The following is a 22,983-nucleotide window of genomic DNA, read 5'->3' as shown; positions in this document are numbered from 1 at the left end:
TATTGCACTAGTTTTATCACTTCCCTAAATTTGCTCCAGGAAATGGTACAATCCTAAGTTTACCCACTGAAAAAACTTACTTCAGCTACCTTAGGCATTGCACAAATTCAGAGCTCTAGAGTGCTATTCATTATCTGCACTCATCTTCTCAGACCAACCCCCTGTCAGTGATGCTGAAGGAAATTGTTTCCTTGCTCTGACACTGATACATTCTAGTTCTCCTTTCATGCTCATAGTAAATCTGGTAAGACCCTCTAATGACCTCAAATTGCTATCATTACTGAGGTATTTATTTTCAGTGGAGAAGTGGTTTTGATTGTACATTCCCTAGTGCAGTTCTACCGATTGGTGTGTAACTGTGGTGGTGGTATACTGGAGTACTTGTGTGGGGAGGGGACCATCTGTTATCTCACATTCCCTGGGTAGGGTGGAGAGTGTTATTGCTCCCATTTTACAGGAGGGAAGCCAACAGAGATTGTGAGTGGTTTTGTCCTAAGCCACACAGAGATTCTGGTCAGAGCAGGTATTTGTGCTCTAACACTGGTCAGTCCTGGTCTTCTCACTGGTACACAATTGTTTCTTGATTAGCTGTTTTGCCTGTAAGACACTAACTACTCCTTTCCCTCCCTCAGGTATATTGTGATGTCAGGAACACCGGAGAAAATTTTAGAGCACTTTCTAGAAACTATGCGCCTTGAAGCAACTTTAAATGAAGCAACAGGTATCTACATGGCAAAGTCTGTGTTGTTATTACTCCACAAGATGGCCTTGCTGGGGGAACACCTCAATGTGATACTTCAAAGAGCAGCTTAGTGGTATTTTTTCCCAGAATAAGAACTATTTGCTGTTCTGAAACAACCCCGAGAAAGCCGAAGAAATCCAAAATTAAAGATAACAATCCACTCTTCCTAGCCTGCTCTACTGTATTTGTACTTTCAGTTCAGAGTAGAACAGCAAAATCTCAAAAGGTGCCAGACCACTAGTCATGACTTTAATTAGGCACAATATAAAGTCAGAACAGAGCACACATTACCACCTGATGATAATGGTACTCATACTTCTTAATATTATATCTCAAGTCACTTAATACTGTGAACTAGCTTGATACCTTGCATTCTTGATACCATTGCATTGTGCTAGTGTAAGTATTCCCAAATTTTCATATCCATATCACAATTTAAATTACTTGTTTGTGATGCTTTCCTATGTGTGGAGAAAGAAATGTTACTCAAAAGAGAAGAACTCAGCACACCATGGGCTGAGTCCCAAGAATGCAGGTTGCTGAAGCTGCACTTAATAGGTTGCCTTTCATTAGTGTAAAGAGAACAGAGGATTTAAATCGAGGGATATATATAGATATATAGATATATAGATATATATTTACTGTCTTACTGTTAGTAAGTATTTTTATTTTTAAAAAGTCAGGTACAAAAAATTCATCCTAATTCTAATAAAGTAATGCAGAGACTTTTATATTCAGCTATATAATATTGCTTTTACATTGCAGATGTCTAAGAAGTATATATTCAGAGGTGTTCTTAAATCCCATTAATCTGTTACTGACCTCATAGTATTGGAGAAACCTATATAGTGGTCTATCAGTGGTGGAAGAATTGAAAGATTACAGAAATCCTTTTACATTGTGTGTTTTGACCACTTTTAAGAATAAAACTGAAGCTTTTCATAGACACCTGTTTATTACAATTACAAGCAGAATGTTGTTCTTTAAGCTTGCAGATATATAAAAATAAGTTTACTATTCACAGTATGCAAGTATTACACATTTTTCTAAAATTAATTATTTTTTAAATCTTTTAAAACTTTTCCCCAAAACATCCAGTGACAAGATAATACCTGTATCCTAATGGGATCCAAAATGTCACAATTCACAAATAAAGCTATTTTAAGATATAGAAGCTCAGAGTGCTGGAAAATCGAGTTTTTAGTTTATGCATTCCCTTAATTTAAGAATAGTTAAAATCCACTTTGTTCTGGATATTACGCAAAGAAAAAGTCCCACCCTTCCAGAGGTGAGTTTTGTCAACTAAGATATTTTCATATATGAATTAAACTGGAAGCAATGATCTAATATTACATTAAACAGTTAACTCACCATATTTTTTCTGACATCCCTTACTTACAGGGTTTTTAGATGTTTCTCTTATGTCAAAAGTTGCACTGCAGAAATGATACCCCAGGGTATTGTATTTATTGTTTCTCAGTGATTCCATATAACACTTGCATAGTTTAAAAGTCAAATAAAGTTTATTCTCACTGCCAAACTTATTCTGGCCTCTGCAGCCAGGCCTCATAAATCCTTCTTGTTGTCACAAATACAAACATAAGGCAAACTGGGATTTACACCAGCACTACCACAGATCATTTTAACAGAAAAAACAGAAAATGTCAATCATATTGTTCATATGTTTTAATGTAAATGTAGCAGCTGTGATACTTTTGCATCAAAACAAAATCAGAAATTTGACTGTCCATTTACCTCTTCTAGACCTTCTGCTCATTGCTAGGAATTCAGCAAAGAATTAAATTATTTGCCTTCTCCTGTGTAGTATATACTGTGTAGTATATGTGCTGCCTGGTATTGTAATTCCCTAAAGCCAAATGCAACATTTCTTAGGTACCCATATGTGGCAGGCCTCATTCTTCTTACGCTCAGATCTCTGCACTTTTAGAGAATTATATCCAAATATTTCACTTTAGCACGAGTGTTTGGGTTTTTTTGCTGTGCCAAATTTCCCTATGACACACACAAATGCCTGTTAACATCAGTGCAATAAAATTCATGCAGACAAGAATAAAATCTTAATATTTCAGGTCATATTTGTTCATACCCCATTTTCATACATAATGCCTACAAAGTGCAAGAAGACCCCTTTATTATCTGCAGAGGAATAATATTTTTTGGCTGAAAGAAAACATCCTTGTGATCCCCAAGCCGTTTGCAGGGACTTAATTGACTGTTTTCTTTCTTTTCTTTTCACAGATTCAATTTTAAATGATTTTATTATGATGCACTGTGTTTTTATGCCAAATAGTCAGCTCTGCCCAGCCTTGATGGCACAATATCCTTTTGTAAGGGAAAAGTTACATCCCTTTAACAGCTATCCCTGTTGGTGATGAGACTGAAGCTTTCCTCTTTCAAGAAGTGCATCATGTTTCATGGAGGCTGTGCCATGTGGGTAGGTTCTCAGTGCCTGACTAACAGCTGTCCATAGCTCAGCAACTCTGAAATGGGTAGTGTATACCCATGATGAGATACAGTCCCGGAACATGAAAACTGTCTCTTTCATGTGCTGATTATTGTTCCAAGGGAAAGAAATGTACTGTCCCTCCACCAGATAAGTGAAATTACATAAAATTTGGATTACCCTTCCTGTATCCTTTCTGGGGTTTTTTTGACTGCCCTGTAGCTTCTAGATTTTAACTAAGATCATTATGCTCTGGTGATTTCAATGGTGCACTTTATACATTACAAGCTGCAAACTGCCTCAAGCAAAAGAGTGCCTAAACTAGTAGAATAATGAGTAAGTAGTTCCTAGATGCTGTCATAATAGTTGTGAATAAAAATGAATTTTTAAAAAAATAATCTATAATAATAGTCTATAGCAAATGTTTACAAACTGCAAGAAATTTCAATTTCATGCAGATACCTAGGAGATGAAAGCTTACAGTGGATAGCATCGAGAGCTGAAGGTGATTCTTGTACTGTCTGCATGTGTTACGGGAGTCTGTGAAACGTCCATCATTCAGTTACTGGCAGGTCATTTAGTTTGAGGAGCTGTTGGGCACTGAGGGTTTTCCTTGTGCACAGTGACTTGAAGATATCAAGTGACTGGGAGCATTAAATAAACATATAATGTTTTCTGGTTTATAGAATTCTGACAGGGGTATAATAACTTCAATTCCCTATTTATTTTTTTAGAATCAGATTGGTGTGAAAGTGTGCTTTCCTTAAAGCTCAGCAGGGCGAGTGACATCTAGGAAAGCTAACACCCTGAAACCACAAAATAGAGCATCACATCCTTGTCTGGCAAGCTTGAGAATCCATTTGTGTTACTCCTAGCAAGGATGGTAATTGTTTTGAAAACCTTTGGACCCATAAAACTGGTCTGCAGAAAATTGTTTGTACACCTGAAACAAACACATTTTCCAAAACCACATCGTTTTGGATATCTAAAGTATTATGAAATGCTGTTGCTGACAGCTTTGAGAGGGGAGGAAAAGGGCAGCACTTTTTATGTTGTTTTTTTTCCCGATTTATCTAACTCATTCATTCAGTCCATTTGAGACTCAGGCTTCTCTGTCCTCAGTTATAATAGTATACATCCAATATCCAGTAACAGGGAAAAATGCATAAGCAAAATGTACCTCATTGTTTAGAGGGGAAAAGCGTTTCTGAAGATCAGTGATATGCATTCACTTGTGATTAAATCTGTTCTGGAGATGAGGCTAAGACCATGGTCTTAAGTGGGTCATGGCAGGCATCATGCTAATTCTTTTCAGGGAGGAGGAGGAGTGCTGGAAGTAACTGGTATCCCACTGTTATAGTGTCAGCTTTTCCTAAAGCTAAATTATTGTTTGTTTGGTCCATTTTGAATATGGAAAATCAAACTGTGCTCTGTTGATTGTACCATTGAAATTTATTGTTAGAGTTGAAAGGTTGCTAACAAAGCTCATCTTTTTAGGGCAAAATCACTCTACAAAAATGTTTGCTGGTGCTGTGAGGCTACGGAAAGATTAGGTATGCTCAGTGAGGAAATTAAAACAGAAAAAGAAAAAGAAGGTGATTCAGTCAAAGACACTGTTATTGCTCCAGCTCCCAATTTTGAATCAATAGAAGTCTATTTTCCTACACCCACTTAGAATACTATTTTAGCTGGCAACATGCAAGTATGAGTAAAGCTAGACCACTGTAGTGCTTTCAAGCATAGTACGGGGTATAAATTATTAGGGTTTTCACTTCTTTTACAACAGCATTTTGACATCTGTATGTTCTTTAATCCTGAAAGGAATGGATGGGTGCACCATTTTGGCTAAGTAACATTATTGCTTGCTGTGGATTCAGTGCTTGTACTGTGTGTCCCTTGGCACACCACTCTTTTTTAGTCATTAAAATATATGGATCCTACAATATTTTTTAAAAATCACATACTCCTTTTTTATAGGGAAGCAAAGGTCATGCTCCCCCGTCCTCGATCATGACATCAGTCCTGTTTGTTGGACCAAGGCCCCGGTTTCCCTCTCTTCTTCACAGAGATGGAAATGGACAAATTCTCAGAGCTACAGCTTGCCAGAGGGAGGCAGGACAGAGCCCAAAAGAAAACTTGAAATAGAGTAGCGCCTCCAAAGTGCACTAGGAATAGTGCAAGTGTTCATCTTTAAAGGACCACTGTCTAAATACTTGTGAAGTATAAACTTCTCTTCTGCTCTCTGTAGATGATAGTCCTTTAGCATGTTTCTGTATGAAAATTTTGTGAACCTTCTTTACCATCATTCCAGCAAAATAGTTTGCATTCTACTGTAGTAATGGGTGTTGATTTTGCACAGCTCTTTATATGGTTAAGTGTTCCCACGCAAGGAAGAACAGACTTCAGAATTGCTTCCATTTCCTAGCATATGCCAGGCATAATTAGAAATATATATATGGAACTCTAACCATTTTGGTGTTGATAAATATTTTACAATTATCTGACACTTGTTGCAAGTATATGTGATATTTTACTTCTCATTGCAGTCTGCAGTGAAGCTGCATCCTGTAGGTCCCATGAAAAATGAGAGAACCCTTCATTGACTTTCCCTGTGATAATGTTAATAAAAGGCCAATTAATATAAATGAGCAGTAAAAATACAGAAAAATTACCAGTGCCTGTGGTGAGTCAGTTAATAAGAAGGTAAAAATACATGAAATAATTACAGTGTTTGAAAGGTAAAAATGGCATGAGAAAAATGACTCAGTAGAATATTCAACTTGCTTCCTGAGAGATTAGAACTCATAGCTTACAATATATTATTTACTTCTTACAACCATTTGACTTATTTACTACCATAAATATATTGATATGTTTAGTTCTCTACTTATTTTAAACTTTTACAAATGGAATTAAAATGCAGATTTCTAAAAGTTTGTCAGTCAAATGAGCACCCCGGTAACCCTGGTACCGTGCAAATCTCTGCAGGGTTTTGGGCAGGAGGATCATTTGAGAAGTGTGAGTTAATAAAAATTTTTTCCTATTTATTTTATTGGTATTTGTTAGAGAAATCCTTCTAAATGAGAAGCTTAAAATAAATATCTTATTCGATTTCTATTTAATATTTTAATTTTCTAATTAATATTCTAAAATACTGTGTTAGAGCTGAATCTGAAAGTGCACCTTGAAAGGATGCTGGTCTTTGCTGTGAGTGAGTGAGTGTCAGTATTTTAATATTAAATGTTGCTAAGTAATTGGGAGTAGTATTATTTGTGACAATCCAGATCAGTATTTTGATATCTGGGAAGAAAAATTGAAGGTGTAACTGCACTCATTCTGTCCTTACTTCAACCACCAGTGTATCTGAAGCAGTTTAAATATATATTGTTAACCTCTGATCCATGAGGCACACAAATTATCTGGGGAGTCTTCTTCATTGTTACCTAGGTTAAAGGCTGAAATTATCTCAGTTTATTGCCCATTGTGGCTTTAGTTTTTTCTTCGTTTCTACCTTTCAATAAATGTTACTTTTGGCCTTTTTGCTATTTGCATATTTTTGTAATGTTGACACTTCATCCTTAAAAAGGTCAATGAAATGTTTCCTGTTTTTTCTCATTGTTTATCGCAAAATAACTATACAAAGTATTGTGTCCCAAATACACTTTATTTGATAGAGTGGAAACTTGATTTCCTCATATGTAAAGTGAGGCTACTAGCAAATTTATTATTTTACCCCATGTCTCTATAGTTGGTTTAGGCTGTAAACTTCCTGGTCTTCTGCCATAATGGGACTGAGGTTCACTGAGGTTACAGTAACTTCTGAAAATTAAAGTAATAACATGTTGTTCATTCTGGTAGTCTTCATCACAAATAGAAGACTGGAATTGTTAATAAACACAAAGTGACATTTTTGATTTTCTTCCAACTGTCTCCAGTGAACAAGAAGGAGAAACATCCTTCCTCACTCTCCATGGTTAATCCTCTTCTCTGTTGTTCCAAGTGTCATTTCTGTTCTGCTCCCCTACAGCAACTGTCTCTTTAGTAGATTATGATCATGCCTGTGCTTTTTAGAGAATTCACTGTCTTTCTGCTTTTTAGTATGAATGAGAAAGGTTCACAAGTCTATGCTAGTGGCAGTCAGAAATCAAAAGTATGTATTGGAAAGTTATGTTTGAACACCCTGAAAATGTTTTTTTGGAATTCAGTTGTTTGTCAATTCATACTGGCTTTGGTATTTTCAATCACTGAGCGTTTTCCTTGACACCATGGCACCTATCATGCCCAGCCTTCCCAAGGTACAGAGCAGGAGAAAATGGATTATGCCCTCAACAACAAAAGGCGAGTCATTCGACTGGTTCTCCAGTGGGCTGCTTTATATGGAGATTTACTACAAGAAGATGAAGCAGCAATGGCCTTTTTGGAGGTATAAAGGAATCGTATCATTCTGCTGAAAAGTACCTGCCAAGCAAGATAAGCTGAAAGCCTGTTCCCAGTCTGTAGAGTTCTGTTATGAGCTGAAGAGAAGTAGGTCATTTCAAAGTGCAAACTCATAACTCTGTTTTCTCAGTTTTAGCTGCAGACAGTATATGCACTACAACAGTGCTTGAACCACTGTCAACCTCTGGACCTCTGAAAATATCTGCTGGAGTTGCAGACCCTTTTCAAAGCACTGCGTGGGTAGATTGCTTTATAGCAATAGATCAATTTGCTTTTTTTAGTATTTTCTTGTGAATAGTTCAGAGGCTCTACAGGTTGAACTGGAAGGCTGTTTATGCCTGCCTGAGGTGTTGCAGGAAGGAGCTGGAGGATTCTCACTCTACAAAACCAAAATCCTTTCCATTTATTCCTCAGACATTGGTTGTAAGGTCTTTGTGGTAGATGCCATATTTTTGTATTTCTAAGGTAAGATGCACTGCCAATGGCATGTTATGTCATCATTATTGCCATTATTATTATATATTGTTTATGGAACACAATCTTATGTTACTGGCCAAAGGGACATTCTTGACCCAAAGAGCTTAAAACTGAATCTAAGATAAGAGTTAGCAGAGGGTAATAGAGAGGGGCTTTAAGTATGACAGACGTATAGCAAACCAGCATGGGAAAGCTTTTAAGTTTTAGAGACAGTCATAATGTCTTCCATTAGTCCAGGAGTTAAAGAACAATTACTAGTTGCAAGCACAAAGATCCTTCCTTTGGACAGTTTTATGTAGGTGTGGCAGGAAGAGGTCTGAGTAGGGTTTAAAAGAGGGTAATATTGTAGTGGACTGGAGTAGCTGAGAGTCAACAACTCAGTAGCAAATGAACCTCTGAGGACTACAACAGCAGTGGATAAAATAAACCTATTGTGCCAGATTATTTATGAATTTTTATAGTCTTTATCCTTGATAATCTGAAATTGCAGTTTTTGCAAAAGCAGTCAGTGGTTACACAGTGAGCTAAGGAGCCTCATCAGGCTTCCCTTCTGCATGTATAACTCTTGCTTTAAATCAGCTGGAGATAAACAGGTAGAAGTAATACAGGGTTGGGCCCAGCATGTGTTCCTCTATGCAGATTATCATTCTTTATAATCATTAAGATATCAGATGTCATCTCATAATCCTCTATCCTGAGTACTGATCATTTACCCCTATAGTTATTTAAAGACTATTCTGTATCATTTACAGGAATTTTATGTATCTGTATCAGATGATACTAGAATGATTGCAGCACTAAAGGAGCAACTTCCAGAGCTAGAGAAAGTTGTAAAGCAAGTGTAAGCACAGTTTTTGATTCTTTCCTTCCCCTGCCCTTTTTTCTCAGTAAATAGATGAAGAAAATTTATTGCTTATATCAATTAAAAATCTGTTCTATGAATGGCACTCAGTCATACAAGACAATGTTTGCATGCAAACTTGTTTAGATGAATGCTTGTGGCCCTCTCTTTCCACATCATTCTTGCAAACACCAAACTCATTGAAAGGTGGACAGAAGGAATAAGAAATTATGTACACACCGCTGAAGCTAAACTGGATGCTTATTTTGTGGTTATATGGACTTTGTATTGTATTTTCCCCGCCTTGGTCATAGATTAACTATGGTATCGTCTAGTCTTTTCATATATGCAAACATGAGTATGTTGATACTGTAGTTTGACAAGTGGTCCATGTTCTATAGCTGATTTTGTACACAAAATCTTCCAGGTAATATTTAATTATATATTCTATGCTTTACCTTTTTATAGTTCTGAAGAGCCTAAAGCACCACAAAAGAAGGTAAGATAATTTATTTATCCATTTTCCAAAGTAAAATCTTTAGCACAGCAAATGCATAAGCATGTTCTCTTTAGTAATCATGGATATATTAAAAAAACACATTGCAAAATAGTTTTTAACATTGTGTCAAATTTTGCATTGATTCTCTTTTTCCTGCCATTGATAAGAGATCTATGGTAGTTCATGTCTACCCCATAATGTTTCTTTTGCATTAATATGAATCCTGATGATGCCTTTTCAGCACAAAGTTCTTCTGCAGCTGTTCAACACAAGTGATGACAGAGCACAGAAACGGCAGCCTATCAGGGGCAGCGACGAAGGTGAGTTCCTTCTCTGCAAAGTTTTCTTGAGCCACTGAGATCTGCAGTAAATTTGTCTTTCTCAAAAAAATGGTTTAAAAATAATGGGAAGTACCTACCTACAGTTTTGAAGCCTGGCCTGAAGCAAACTGTGTGCTCTTGCTAGCTGAACATTCTCCATCATTGATTTGAAGTGCTTCTGGTCTTTTCCCTTTGTTATTTGTGCTATCAAACACTTCCACAGAGGAAGATGTAAAAAACCTTTAAAATAGGGAATGAACAAAACAGGTAAGAACCAGTACAGTGTCCATGCAGGTAATGGCAGTGCAATAAATAGTGGGTGCTGAAGGTTATGTTTGAGGCTCTCTCTCCCCTGTGTAGTTTGAGCTAACATGTACAGCTGGTCCTTTGCGATACAGGAGAGGAGCAGATAATCATGGCATGGATCTCTGCCCTGTGGCACACAGCCTAGAAAACAAAATCTGCTGGTTTGCCCTATTGCTATTGTTTGATTCTCTGAAGAGATTAAGGTAAAATTTACAGTAGCATATCAGAATATCATTTTCCGTTGTACTGGCTTTTCATATTGTCCTTTATTTCAGCCAGGTTAAAGCACTGTTATGTGAACAAAATCCTGAGCTCTGCTGATGAGATCTGTTCATTGTAAACAAAGATATATGCCCCTTAAAACTCATAAATCTGAGGATTTCTTTGCAACTGCTAGGGCAAATCTCTCAATGGTTGTTTGGTGTATCTGCATCACAGAAAATCGCTTCTGCTTCAAGGTGTTTGATATGAAAGGATATCTCTTGCTAGTGAAAACCAGTAAAAATAAGGGAACAAAATGCAAGGTTCATATAGCTGAGAAAGCTGGTGGCATAAATCAAACCAATAGAAGAGGCATTTCAAAAGCTGAAAGTAACTGCATGTCAACAGCAGACATCCTGCCGGGCATGCAGCTTCTGTTGTCCATATCAGTGTTTCTTCTATGTCTACAAAGAGCAAAACTGTTGCTGCTGCCAGTGGAGTACTACTTCTTGTGTCTGTGTGGACAAGGAATAACTGCCCCTCCTGTATGGCTGCACCTTTCTCACTCGCAGGGCATGCAGCACACTGAACAATGAAAATCCGTGGACAGCTATAACCACAGGGGCTGTCTGGCTTGGCTTGACAGCTGAGCTGAAGGAGTATTTTGCTAATTTCTGTCTTAAATTCATATGACCTTGGGCTGCCTTGCTTTTTGCAGGCTAATATACTATCATATTGGTTCCTAGACAGCCAGAGGCCTGGATTTATGTATTACTCTGTGAACCAGTTTGTACTGTACACTCAAATGTATTCTTATTGTTATTTTTGTTCATTGTCTATAACATTCTTGATTCAGCTTGTAAAAAAAAAAGGTTGCCACAGAGTTTAAGGAAACTATTTTCAAATATGTTTTGTAAATGTGTAAATATGAAACTTATTTTCCTGTAATTAAGAGAGTTTGCAGACAGCTTTCCTGACTCTTGAAAATAAGTGTTGATTTAAAATATTATAATGTCTGGAACATAACAAAGTGCCAGATTAAATTGGTATCCATAAATAATGAAACACTAGTACTTCATGGTTTACTAAAAGCTCTGGGAAATCAGAGATTTCTGTACTAGAAATTGTAGAACATCTGAGGAATGGAGAGGTATGAAAACTGTAGTGATTTACTATTGCTTTGTTTGTTTCATTTGTGAGGAGTGGTTACTGAAGTGAAAGTGATTTGTACAGTGAAGTCTCTGTGGTTGTTACACTTGGCATACACAGCACAGTCTTCTTTCTTTAGTTCTGTTTAAGGTGTACTGCATAGACCAAACCTATACCACTATCCGGGTGCCAGTGTCTTCCTCTGTGAAGGAAGTGATCAGCGCAGTAGCAGACAAGCTGGGTTCTGGAGAAGGCCTCATCATAGTAAAGATGAGTTCGGGAGGAGGTACTGTATTTGCATCATCTTAAACACTTCTCACTTACAGTGAAGCAGAATGTCGGGAGGGATTGAACGTCAAGGCTTTTATATCCGTGTGTATATTTGGCTGGTACATGGGATCTGTCTTAGAGCCCAGTCCTTTCCCTACTGCAGACACAGAATGGAGTTCACACATGAGACAGGAAGAATGGGAGAAGCTTGTGTACCTGCATGTTACAGAGTAGAGCTACCACAAGTTCCCTTCACTGTAACATTTGTAAGAGTTTTTTTAACAACAGAAATAGGAGATTGGCATGGATAATGCCAGGCTAGACATATGAATCAGCACCAGCAGAAAACACTGCAGTGCAGACATTGCAGTAGTGGTCACTACCTTTCTGGCCACTCTGTCCATGCAAATCACTGCTGAGCAACTTAGTGCCAAGCCCCCATTATAGACTGTGGAAATGGGAGAGTAACTGCAAGGTGAATTCTGCTGGAGAATTGGTGTTGCTGAAGTGCTCTGGTTGAGTATGACTGTGTGGACACATGCAGAGCTAATGAGCACTGTGTTGGAAGGCATTTTTGCAAACAGTGATGCCTGCCAAAACCAGCTCAATTCCTGAGAACTGACACCAGGCGGCTCTACTTTTTGCAGTTGCAGCAATTTTTTATTGTCAGATTTGCTGACAGCCAGTGCATGCTGGAAGAGACTGTTTTGTAAGTTACTTCATTATCTTTTCTTTACCTGTGATGTGATGCTATTTAGAACTGCTGTAATGAGATTTGAATAGTTGTATTTCATCACCTCCTTATGCAGTTGCTGTCTTCCAAGGCAATTTCTATTAACAGCTCTCCAGATGCTTACAGCTCAGAGAAGAATGAATGGAGTCCCTAATTATGGCTGAATTTTTGCAGGTAGTTTCTAGAGATGGCAGCACAGGCTTCTTGACCTGTCTGTACAGTTTGGGGCTGGGATTCTAGTTCTGTATGCCAGTTCTGTAGGAGACTGTTTGGGCTGAGCTTGTTGTCACATTTCTTCGATAAAGAGGACCTTGTCATCTGGGCAAAATTTGTTCCCAGAAGGGTGATCTGTGCAACTGTTGGATCTGCTGTATTGCTGTAAATTCTACATATATATAATTAATTAACAATCTTTTGTTTCATGTTTACAGAAAAGGTTGTGCTCAAACCTCACGACATTTCAGTGTTTACAACTCTCAGTGTTAATGGACGGTTGTTTGCTTGCCCACGTGATCAATTTGATTCATTGGTATGTATGTATACAGTTCTCAGAAAGTTCAGTTCTTCAGTTTATTTGAATGCTTGGCCCTTTATGCATTATCAGTGCTTTAGGTAAAAGCCAGTGGAAACATTCACAACAAAGGGCTTGTCACAGTGCTATGGGAAGAGCCCTGAAATTAAAACAAGGTAATGTTATAATTTCATAAACCAGAGCAGAAATCCATCTGATCCACATGACAGCACTTGATCCCAGTATTCTCTGTCACACTGAGCGTGTAGGAAGAACTGAGATTTGTCACTAAGACATGCAGTAATTCCTGATTACATAATTACCTCCTCAAGGCCACAGGGATATATTCTTGAAGATAGATGTTACCAATTAGAGTATTCTGGAGACTTGATTCCAACAGTAAATTCCTTAAAATCCTTTATTTCTCAGACCCGCAAAATACTGTGTCAGAATCTCAGATGATGCTAAGTAGAATCATAGAAAATATTCCTGGTAGAAAGTCTGTTTTTTCTTAAGTAGAATTGTTCATAAGTACTTACAGTTTATACGGTAATTCTAATGATCTCCACGGGGTCTGCTTTTATAGAGTTTGATTTGACTGTACTTTTTGTTCCTTTTATTTCATTAAAACAAATGTCATTGCCAAGTCATGTCAGCATGAACTCTATTACTCCTAGCCTTGTTTCAGCCTCCTGTATGATTTTAACAAGCCACTTAGTATGTATGCCTGATTTCTTTTATAGATATGGTAAAATCTATGCTTTGCTGCTGCTTTCAATTTAGTAACCAGGGAATGCACATCCAGCATACTGTAGTTCCATGCAGAGATACCTCTTGTTCAGTTTATTAAATTCTGGTGTTCCCTTAAGGTTAATTAATCCTGCCAAGTAGATATCCTCATGGGGCATGCTACTCTAAAATAGGGGTGTTGCGTCAGTACAACTACTCTGGGTACTTTTATATGGCTCTGAATTGTCTGTGTAGACATACCTTTGGCAGCAAATTGTCATGACTTTCCGTGCCTTTTCCCCCATGCTTTTTACCATGGATCAAGTACTTGAAATGCTACAAGGAGCTCTAAGATACAGGGCTGCAATGTGCTAGTTTTCATCAACTAGACTGACTTCAGTAGGGCTCAGGGAGGAACACTCAGCACCTTTAAAAAGGTTCTCAGCACTGCATAACAGAATACATTCCTTTATCGGCTGTATTTTTTCAAAGATGTATAAACAAATTGAGTGCAACCTTACCTCCCTCACAATTTAATCCTTTCACATTACAATTTCTGGCTGATGCCTGTCCATGTACATTTATTCACATGACACTTGGCAATTCCCATGTGAAAATTATTCTGGGTTAGATGAATTTTCAAATATGCAATGTGTTTCCATCTAAGTGCTTCTTTCCTAGCCTTGGAAAATATGTGTTTGTTATGGTAACAGCTATGTTGTGTTTGTCTCCAAATAGTGCAAAAAAGATGTCTTTCAGTCTATGGGCAATTCTCTTTCCATGGATTTCCACAAATCAGGATTTTCTACACAAAACTACTGTACTTTTAATTCATACTCTGTCTTACACTAAAGAAATTTTGTGTTTGTGCAGGCTGTTACAGGATTGATGGCTTGCCTGATTTTTTAGATAAACTCTGCTTATATACACTATTTTTTAAAATTGTAGATGGAGCTTTTAAGGTAATAATGCCTGTGGTTTAATTTAATAATTTTAAATTAGTTTGTATTATGATGGTATGTGAAAGACAAGTTTTCCCTAGAGTACAAAGCAAGAACTCATACAGAAATAAAGCTCCTACATACTGTGTGTCATTGAGAAAATTATTCGATGTATTAATCCAGTCTTTTTTCTATTGGTAATACAATATTCGTTCATAAAAGAGGATTCATTTAGTAAGCTTCTTTTTGATATTGCAGTATGTAAATGTGGTCTGTTAATCTTGCGGACTCCATTGAGTTTGTACTCAGAAAGGAGCCTGTTGACAATTCCCTGCTCTGTAATTATCTAACAAAGGCCCTATGAAAAATCGAGAAACTCGTAAGTGAACTCTACTGCCCTCTCCTGGAAACAAAATAATTAAAAAGCTGGTTCACAGGAAGCTTTACCGATGTAACGCATTTGAATTTGCAAGAGGGTTGTTTGTTAGTGTTTTAGCAGCGTTGGTTCAAACACTTTGACCCTATATATATAACAGACTACTTCAAATCTACTCTGATCTCAAGCCATGTTTAGATCTCTCTTTAAATATAAGATTTACTTGTGTGCCTAACAGTGGATCATTTATTGGGTGGTATGGAAGTGTTTTTCAAAAATGTTTTATACTTGAATGATTTAAAGGATTCTTTCTCACAAAATTGTGTGCATATAATTTTAATTAGAATAGCTAGGAGTTGTGCAGTCGCAAATAGTGCATCCCTGTACTGTCAAATAGAAAGTATGAGGCTTGTTTTATAAAGGATCAGAAGATTTTGCAATCACTGCAAATTTCTGAAGTATGGCACATGTAATAATTCTCATCATTAGAATCAGTAATTTGAAAAAGTATTTGGCTTGTGCTTTGTGGCCTAGTTATTTGTATATGTGAAAAAGGAAGCCGATAACAAAAGCTTTGTGGAAAGACCTATGCTTCTAAACAAACAGACATGCTTTAGTTAGCATAACGTGTATTGAAGTATTTATTTCTGGCTTCAAATTTTAGAACAATGCTAAAAATAACACATTGAGAACAGTCTGTTTTATTTCCTTACTGTGCCTCTGAAGAGCTTTGAGAATTTTCCTGACTATTCTCTGCATAGTGGATACTGATTTTTCACAGGGCTTCTCATTTCCTAATGCCAGCTTGTGGTTAAAAGAAAATTTCAGTTTTAATATTAGAAACATGCTTAGGAAAGTGGTCACACTGAAAAAATTAATCAGAAACATTATAGAAGAAAAGCACCAATCATGCAATTTAGTATTTCTAAAATATTTTTATACCATTTTTCCATTTGTAGGCACCATTACCAGAACAAGAAGGACCATCTACTGGCACAGTGGGAACGTTTGAACTGATGAGCTCCAAAGACTTAGCGCATCAGATGACAATTTATGACTGGGAACTCTTCAACTGTGTGCATGAGGTATGAGGATCTAGCTATTCAGCAGATTAGAATCTGTTAGAAAATGTTTAGTTGTACATTTTAGGGTTGTGCATTATTTGCAAAACTTTCTCTAAGCTTTACTTTCAGAAATACTACAATAAAGCCACCTACAAGGTTTGAAAGTATAAGGCATTTTTAATTTTATAGGCAAAATGAAATAATAAAGTAAAAGACTTCTGAACACATACTGCTTATTTATAAGTATATTAAAGCATACTTTTGTATGATTTAAGATATTAAGCTATTTATACAGAATCTGTACTTACGCTTTTAGTATGCCTCAGCTATTGTCTACTGGATTTGCAACCTGAATCCTTGTCATCTGTACATCAATAAACGTAAACTGCAGAGCAAGTTTCAGGCTGGACAGTTACCTGGTCATTCAGAGCCTCTTTCCTCTGTCCAACTGATGAGATTTAAAAAAAAAAATTTAAAAAAAAAAAATCCCAAACTGTTTTCTTTTTTCCTAGCTGGAATTGATCTATCACACTTTTGGAAGGCACAATTTTAAAAAGACCACAGCAAATCTGGACTTGTTCTTAAGAAGATTTAATGAAATTCAGTTCTGGGTGGTCACTGAGGTTTGTCTTTGCTCTCAACTCAGCAAGCGTGTTCAGCTGTTAAAGAAGTATATTAAGATAGCAGCCCAGTAAGTATATAATCATCTGTGAGCTGGAAATGAAGTTCAGCATAGTAAATCTGTTGTTATTTTTCTTTTCCAGACAGCCATACACAGTAGAGGTTTAAAATGTTCTCTAATTGGTAATTCTGCCCATTTCCTTATAGGGCTATATAGAACCTTGTTAATGTATGATTATTCTATTCTATTCTATTCTATTCTATTCTATTCTATTCTATTCTATTCTATTCTATTCTATTCTATTCTATTCTCCATTTCTTCTTGATCTGTGATCTCTTAGGGCCATGTTTTCACATAGTATTTGTGAGTAAATGTATTTCAGTTCATTAGGAGAAACCTTCATTTACCCTTACCATACCCTTGTATTATATTAATATATGAATTAGTAAATATTAAGAAAAATGAGCCTTGGTTTTCCTGAGAACAGTATTTCTGGTGCTGTTCAGGAAAACTATTCTTAGAATTGCCTCGAGTGGGAAAACAGAGAGGGGAGAGGAAAGAGATGTAGTATGAAGATGACAAGGCTCATGTTACCTTCAGTCTGCTTGGTGTATTTTTCTAATACTTTTGTTTAAAAATGCAACATCATCAATGTCCTTTTTTGTTACTAACTTCTGGGTCTGAGGTTGAATAGCAGGCAATTTTTTTCTAAGTAGAACTTAAATTTTATTCATATTAAAACTTGAACTCTGTGGAGCTTTCATGCCAAAGACAATGGCCTTGACTTCTTATCACTGTAGTCAAGGGCAAGGGTGTGATTGACTGCAGAGGGAGCTATGCCCTGCATAGCTACAGTTTTTTATCATTGTTACCCTCTTCCTTCCTTCCAGTTCGTGGTGTATTTATTACATCCATCACCATCTGAACAGTTTGCTGAGGTGTGCAGTGAGGAACCATCTAAGTGTTTGTCTACGACTCTGGGCATTGTGACTAGAGGCCTTCAGGCAGTCTAACCAAACAAAGAAGTTACTACTTGCAGTTAAACCCTAGGTTTTAACTTTTTTGCATCATTAAATGTAGTTGTGTGAAGGAAGAGATTACTATTACAGCTGTGATGCTGCCCTCCTGCCAGTTATTAATTCCATATAGCTGAAATCAGTGTTCACATCAAAACTCTGCATCAGCGTGCCTCCGTCCTCCAGGCAGGGCCCTGCTCTGCAGGTACCGGCTTCCTTCTGGGAACTGCTTTGGGCCCTCTGGTCGGATTACAGTTGGCTGAAGCTGAAGATTTTCAAAATCTAGTGGTGGGCATGCAGGATCAGGTTTATATTCAGAACACGGGACGGAATTTACCTCTTTAGTTTCTAAAAATATGTGTACCTCATATTCCATTATGTCATTCCGCAGAGCAAAACTGGGAAGCAAGCCGCCAGTCTGGCGGGTTGTGTCCAGGAGAGGGCACTGGCACCCACACACAGACGAGTCGGGGTCTTTTCTAAACTCAGAGCCATGAAATGGGAAAATGTTGAAATGTGGTAAATTAAGATACAATAGTAATTTCCATAAACACTTGAAATCAAGTATCCTAAAAATTACAGTTAAATATCTCCTTAATAAGCCGCCCTAGCTCGTGTGTTCCTCAGTGTCATGGGTTTAATCCTATGCTATTTACAACAGCTTGACAACCTCCTGTTTACTTCCATGTTTCTGGTATCACTACAATGCTAAAAATAAATAGCTAAAAGCGGTCTGCTCTGCTGAGTCCTCTTTGTCTCCTAAAAGCAGAGAAATCTGAAGCACAAGATTTTCCTCCGTACAAACCGAGGGAGCAGGTTTAATTGCAGCCGCTGGAAAGGCGCTGGGAAGTTTTGCCAGGCTGCTGCCCTCTGTGCAGTGCTGCCATGGTAACAGGTGCTACAGCATGTGGTAAAACAAACACAAAGTGCACCGAAGTTAGAGAGGAGAAAAAGCCAAGGAATTGGATCAAAAGATGCCGGCCCAGGCCTTGAAGCAATATCTTTGAGGAAGTTTTGCTTGTGAAGATCCTTGAGACCTAATGAGAACTTTACCCTACCTAGAAGTACTAGACTCATTAGAAAAGTGTTCAGGGAGAACAGCTCAGTGCTGCACTATTAATCTTAGGCATGAGTGGTGGTAACAAGATGCCTTGCACGCACATACCGGTTTTCAAAGATAACTGCTACTGAGAACCCTGTTTCAGTTCTGTGACGGGGTGTTCAGACGCTATCACAGAAGGTGCACCGTTTTGTGTCTGCCACCCCACGCAGCCTGTGATCTGTGCTCCCTGTCTCTGCAGCCAAGTGCTGGCTCCAAGTGCTGTGCACATGTGCTTTCAGTTCCAGGAGCTGTTGTTGCCTTTGCATCTGCTGAGAAAGGATGTAGAGTTACCAGATTCATCTCTTTTCTCCAGCCATTGTAGGATTAAACTTTCAAACAAAAAGAAGTGAACTTTATTTTCTACAGTGAGTTCTTCCCATATTAACTGTATTAGAAAGGCCTGCTAGGATGTACTTGCACATAATCGTATGGATATCCACAAACCCAGTTTGTATGTATTTCCTCTTTGCAAATAGACCCACAGGCTATTTAGAAGCCTTCTTGTGTATCACTATACTCAGGCACTTCCATTCAGTTTTTGAAAATCATTCTTTCCATACACTTGCATATAAACTCAAGGAGCCTGTAAGAAATTTTTCAAGGGTGTGTTTTTTAGTTTACAGAGTTTACAGTTTACTGAGAAAATGCCAAGATTAATATGACTGTGTAAGTACCGGGAGATTTAACCACATGTGTGTTTGTGTTAGAGACAAGAGTGTGTGCATATGTGTGTGTTCATAATTCATACTAACAGGAAGATTTTTCCAATACAGTCCATTTTGGGAGGCAGAGGGACATCTGTTCTGACACACTGTGGTACTTTGGAGGATCCACTTTTTGACATTTTACAGGCAGCATATATGTAGTGGAGCCATGCAGCACTGTCTTTACTACCTTAAAGCTTACTAAGCTATTGAGTGTAGACCCTGTAGAATTTACAGAATATTTGGTGTGGAATGTCATACATCTAGACAGGTTTTAGCAGGGACTTTGTCAAATTACATTGCTTAGCAGGGTATTAAAAATGAAAGATACTTTCAGGTTACATATTGTAGGTACATTTGTAGCTGCCTACTATGTTTGAGCACTGCTGCTGTGTGGTATTAATTATTTTTACCGTGCCACAATTTATTCTCAGTGTCACAGACTGTGGACAGATATCCCTTTCTGGATTTAGTTGTGCCTGGGGAAGAGGTTATCCCTGACAGCCTATCCTGGCTGCTTTTCATCCTTATCTCTCCTCAGATCCACTAACAAGGCACTCCCTGACCCGCTTTAGTCAGAGTAAGTTGGGGTGGCTTTAGTATTTCAGCTTATATTCTCTAACCTTGCTCTCTGTCCCGAATCTGATGTGGGAGAATTTGTATGAGCAGCTCTGCCAGAAGATCTGAGGGGGCAGCAGTCTCCAAGAGACAGACCATCAGATAGGAAAGATCATGTTTTCACGTGCTCAGTGTACACACAGCGCAGACACAAGTGAGGCCCATATCTAAAGGACTTACCCACTCAATACATCGAGTCTGGTGAAATGGAGGGACAGAAAACAGAATAACAATAGGGTGATGTGGCAATTATGGAGTTGGACAGTAGGATGTGATGATTGTACTAATTTTGTCTAGAGCTGAGGATACCTCAGAGGAGCTAAGAGCTTCAGCACAGAATTAAAAAAATCTATCTGAGAATCATAGCTTGAATCTTGTGAGTTTTGGTAAACAGCAAAAGAAGCAGAGACTGAGGTTCTGAAATCAGATATTGGCAAATCAATTGTGAAAAATATGAAACTATTTGCAGGAACCTAGTGAGACACAGATTTATGAGATACAGGCTCTTCCCGTCCCTTTGAGTCAGTGAGCCACCTGATGCAGTCCCAGCTGAGTAGTAGTGTGGGCTGTTCCTGTCAGATTGTGTCTTACTGCTGCACATGCTGTATTGGATCTTCCATAATACATGTTCCAGTTTTTCCTGACTGGTAACAAAAGTTTGTCTTTGCCTTAGGGATGAAGCATGACCTAAAGCTCCTGCTGCTCAGGACCTCTTTAATGATGCCGGTAACAAATGGCAGTTCTTTGCTTGAAACATCCTAAAGAGTTCCAGAACCTATAAGTACTAGTTAGAAATCATATATAGTGAGAGAGGTCACTGGCACACAGGCATCTCTAGACAGCTGGTCTTCTCCCTTTAAAAAGACTCGGTGCCCTTGGAAACTGCGATGAAGATTGTCTAGGGACAGCTTCCAGCATTCAGTAGCTGTTCAGAAGCTGTCAGCAAGTTCTGCAGCAATTGAGATTGTAAACGAGTTGCTTCTACTGTTTCTGGTATTCCATGGGACTGAATTGAGCCCAGTTTCAGGACTGTGTTTCTGGGTGGGGAGGAACTTCAAAGACTCCTTTAATGTCTTTGCAGAAGCTGGCACCCAGTGAAGTGGAAGCAGGAGGTCATTTTAGGAGGGAAGGGAAAGGAGCCTCCAGAGTGTGGTGAATTACTCACACATTGGTGAAGTGACGTGCCGCAGGCATGCTGTCCAGGGCTGCCCAAATTCAGTCACATCTATGCTAGATGCCTGCGTTTAGCTCTCTTCAGGTTGTCATGTGTACTTCTGCCCTGACTGATACATTCAACTTAAAAACCTGGCCCTTTGTGTTTCAGCTGTAAAGAATACAAAAATCTGAATTCCTTTTTCGCTATTATTATGGGACTGAGTAATGTTGCTGTCAGCCGTCTCTCGTTAACATGGGAGGTAAGTCTTAGCTAAAATCCAATTCCAAGAAGTTTAACTGGAATTTGTGCTTTTAGTTAGCAAAAACATGACTTGAGCATTTATTATTGATAAAATCAGATCTACTAATTCAGCTCCTGAGCAGAAGCAGAAGGCTGACAATTTTTATTAGTAAGGCAGTATACCCATGGAAGTGTTGAATACTCACAAGCACTTAACAAGAGTAATAACAGCAGCTTCTGTTGATGAGCTAAACCACCCAACAGGATGAGTGAGTTAGCCAGTTAACCTCTTGTATCAGCCCATCCTCTGTTTGACTTTACTGATCATTTAGTGAGATCACTCCATAGATACTTCTCTAAAATCCATCCTCTGTTTATATATATATTATTTTCTGATATCCATATGGACTCTGTTGCCCTATTAAAATGTGGTTTTGTCCTAACCAGTTCTGGTTTTCTCTCTGACATGCATTCCCCTGCTTACTATCAGTTTGGTCTTCATTCTCAGAGCTTCCACCCTTTTCTGTGGCTTTGCTCTTTTGTATGTGAGTATATAAAAAGGGTGCAATGGCCATCAGGGTAAGGTAGTAAGCACATGCAACCACTAAGAATATACTGGTTGTAAAAAGCAGGGCAGATTTGAATGTGCATGTATTTTGTTCATTAGAAATTCAAAATAGTTAGCATGACAGGTCATTGATGCGACTGAAACCAAAATTTGAACACATGTAAAACAGTGCTCTGAAACAGGAGATCAGACTAAAACATCTAAGAAGACACGAGTCCAGTTTTCAGAAGTACATGTTGCAAGTGGTATATACAGTCGGTGCTAAAGGCAAAGATTTGCAGGTCAGTTTTTCAAAATAATGACCCTTCATTTGTGGCTACCAAGAGGAATAGTTGGGAGAGCTGAGACAGTACAGGAGTAGTGTGAAGAGAGAAGAGAGAATTGAAAATATATACTACATACAGCGATCTGAAATAGGCACAGGGTCTGAGCTGGAGGGTCACAGATCATTTGTAGGTGTGGGGTATGAACTTGAGTTCAGGGAAATGTTATCCCACTCCAGTTCTGCAGGGCAGTTGGTTTATAAAGAGAATCTCTGCAGCTTGATTTTTAGCCATATATATATACAGAATATATTTTTTTAAAAAAACAAACCACATATCAAGACCTGATTTTTGCTATATTATCATGCATTTACATTAGTTGCATGCACAAATTAGATATTTGCAGGTGCAAATGTCCAATTATACCACTTATTTCACAAATACCTAATCTGCATGCATATGCAAACTAGGCACACAGTTGTTCACACACATCATTAAAAATTAGGCCCTTGCTGTGGCACAGTGTAAATATCTTGCTAGAGTACACACTCCAAATGTAGAAAGTATTGCAAAAAATCATTTCTGCACTATAAAGTCTCTGTTAATTTTTAATGTTACCCACTGCCAGTAGTAG

At 38.0% G+C, this 22,983-nt stretch overlaps 1 protein-coding gene across 5 annotated transcripts in view; it reads left to right on the top strand.

Moving 5' to 3' along the window:
- Nucleotides 1-22,983, top strand: part of RAPGEF4 (Rap guanine nucleotide exchange factor 4) — a 143,732-nt gene that overhangs the window by 105,913 nt on the left and 14,836 nt on the right. For all 5 annotated transcript variants that reach the window (XM_026852182.1, XM_026852181.1, XM_026852180.1 and 2 more), the window contains 11 exons: nt 633-721; nt 3,002-3,080; nt 7,479-7,629; nt 8,873-8,961; nt 9,430-9,460; nt 9,702-9,780; nt 11,576-11,722; nt 12,871-12,968; nt 15,956-16,081; nt 16,573-16,751; nt 21,447-21,537. In XM_026852182.1, coding sequence (XP_026707983.1) covers nt 633-721; nt 3,002-3,080; nt 7,479-7,629; nt 8,873-8,961; nt 9,430-9,460; nt 9,702-9,780; nt 11,576-11,722; nt 12,871-12,968; nt 15,956-16,081; nt 16,573-16,751; nt 21,447-21,537 — 1,159 coding nt within the window. The remainder of the gene's footprint in view (nt 1-632; nt 722-3,001; nt 3,081-7,478; nt 7,630-8,872; nt 8,962-9,429; nt 9,461-9,701; nt 9,781-11,575; nt 11,723-12,870; nt 12,969-15,955; nt 16,082-16,572; nt 16,752-21,446; nt 21,538-22,983) is intronic.

Source organism: Athene cunicularia, assembly GCF_003259725.1.
Source record: "Athene cunicularia isolate RWA chromosome 7 unlocalized genomic scaffold, athCun1 chr7_part1, whole genome shotgun sequence".
Taxonomy (NCBI): domain Eukaryota; kingdom Metazoa; phylum Chordata; class Aves; order Strigiformes; family Strigidae; genus Athene; species Athene cunicularia.
Note: the sequence above shows the minus strand (reverse complement) of the source record. Positions and strands in the feature narration are given on the sequence as shown.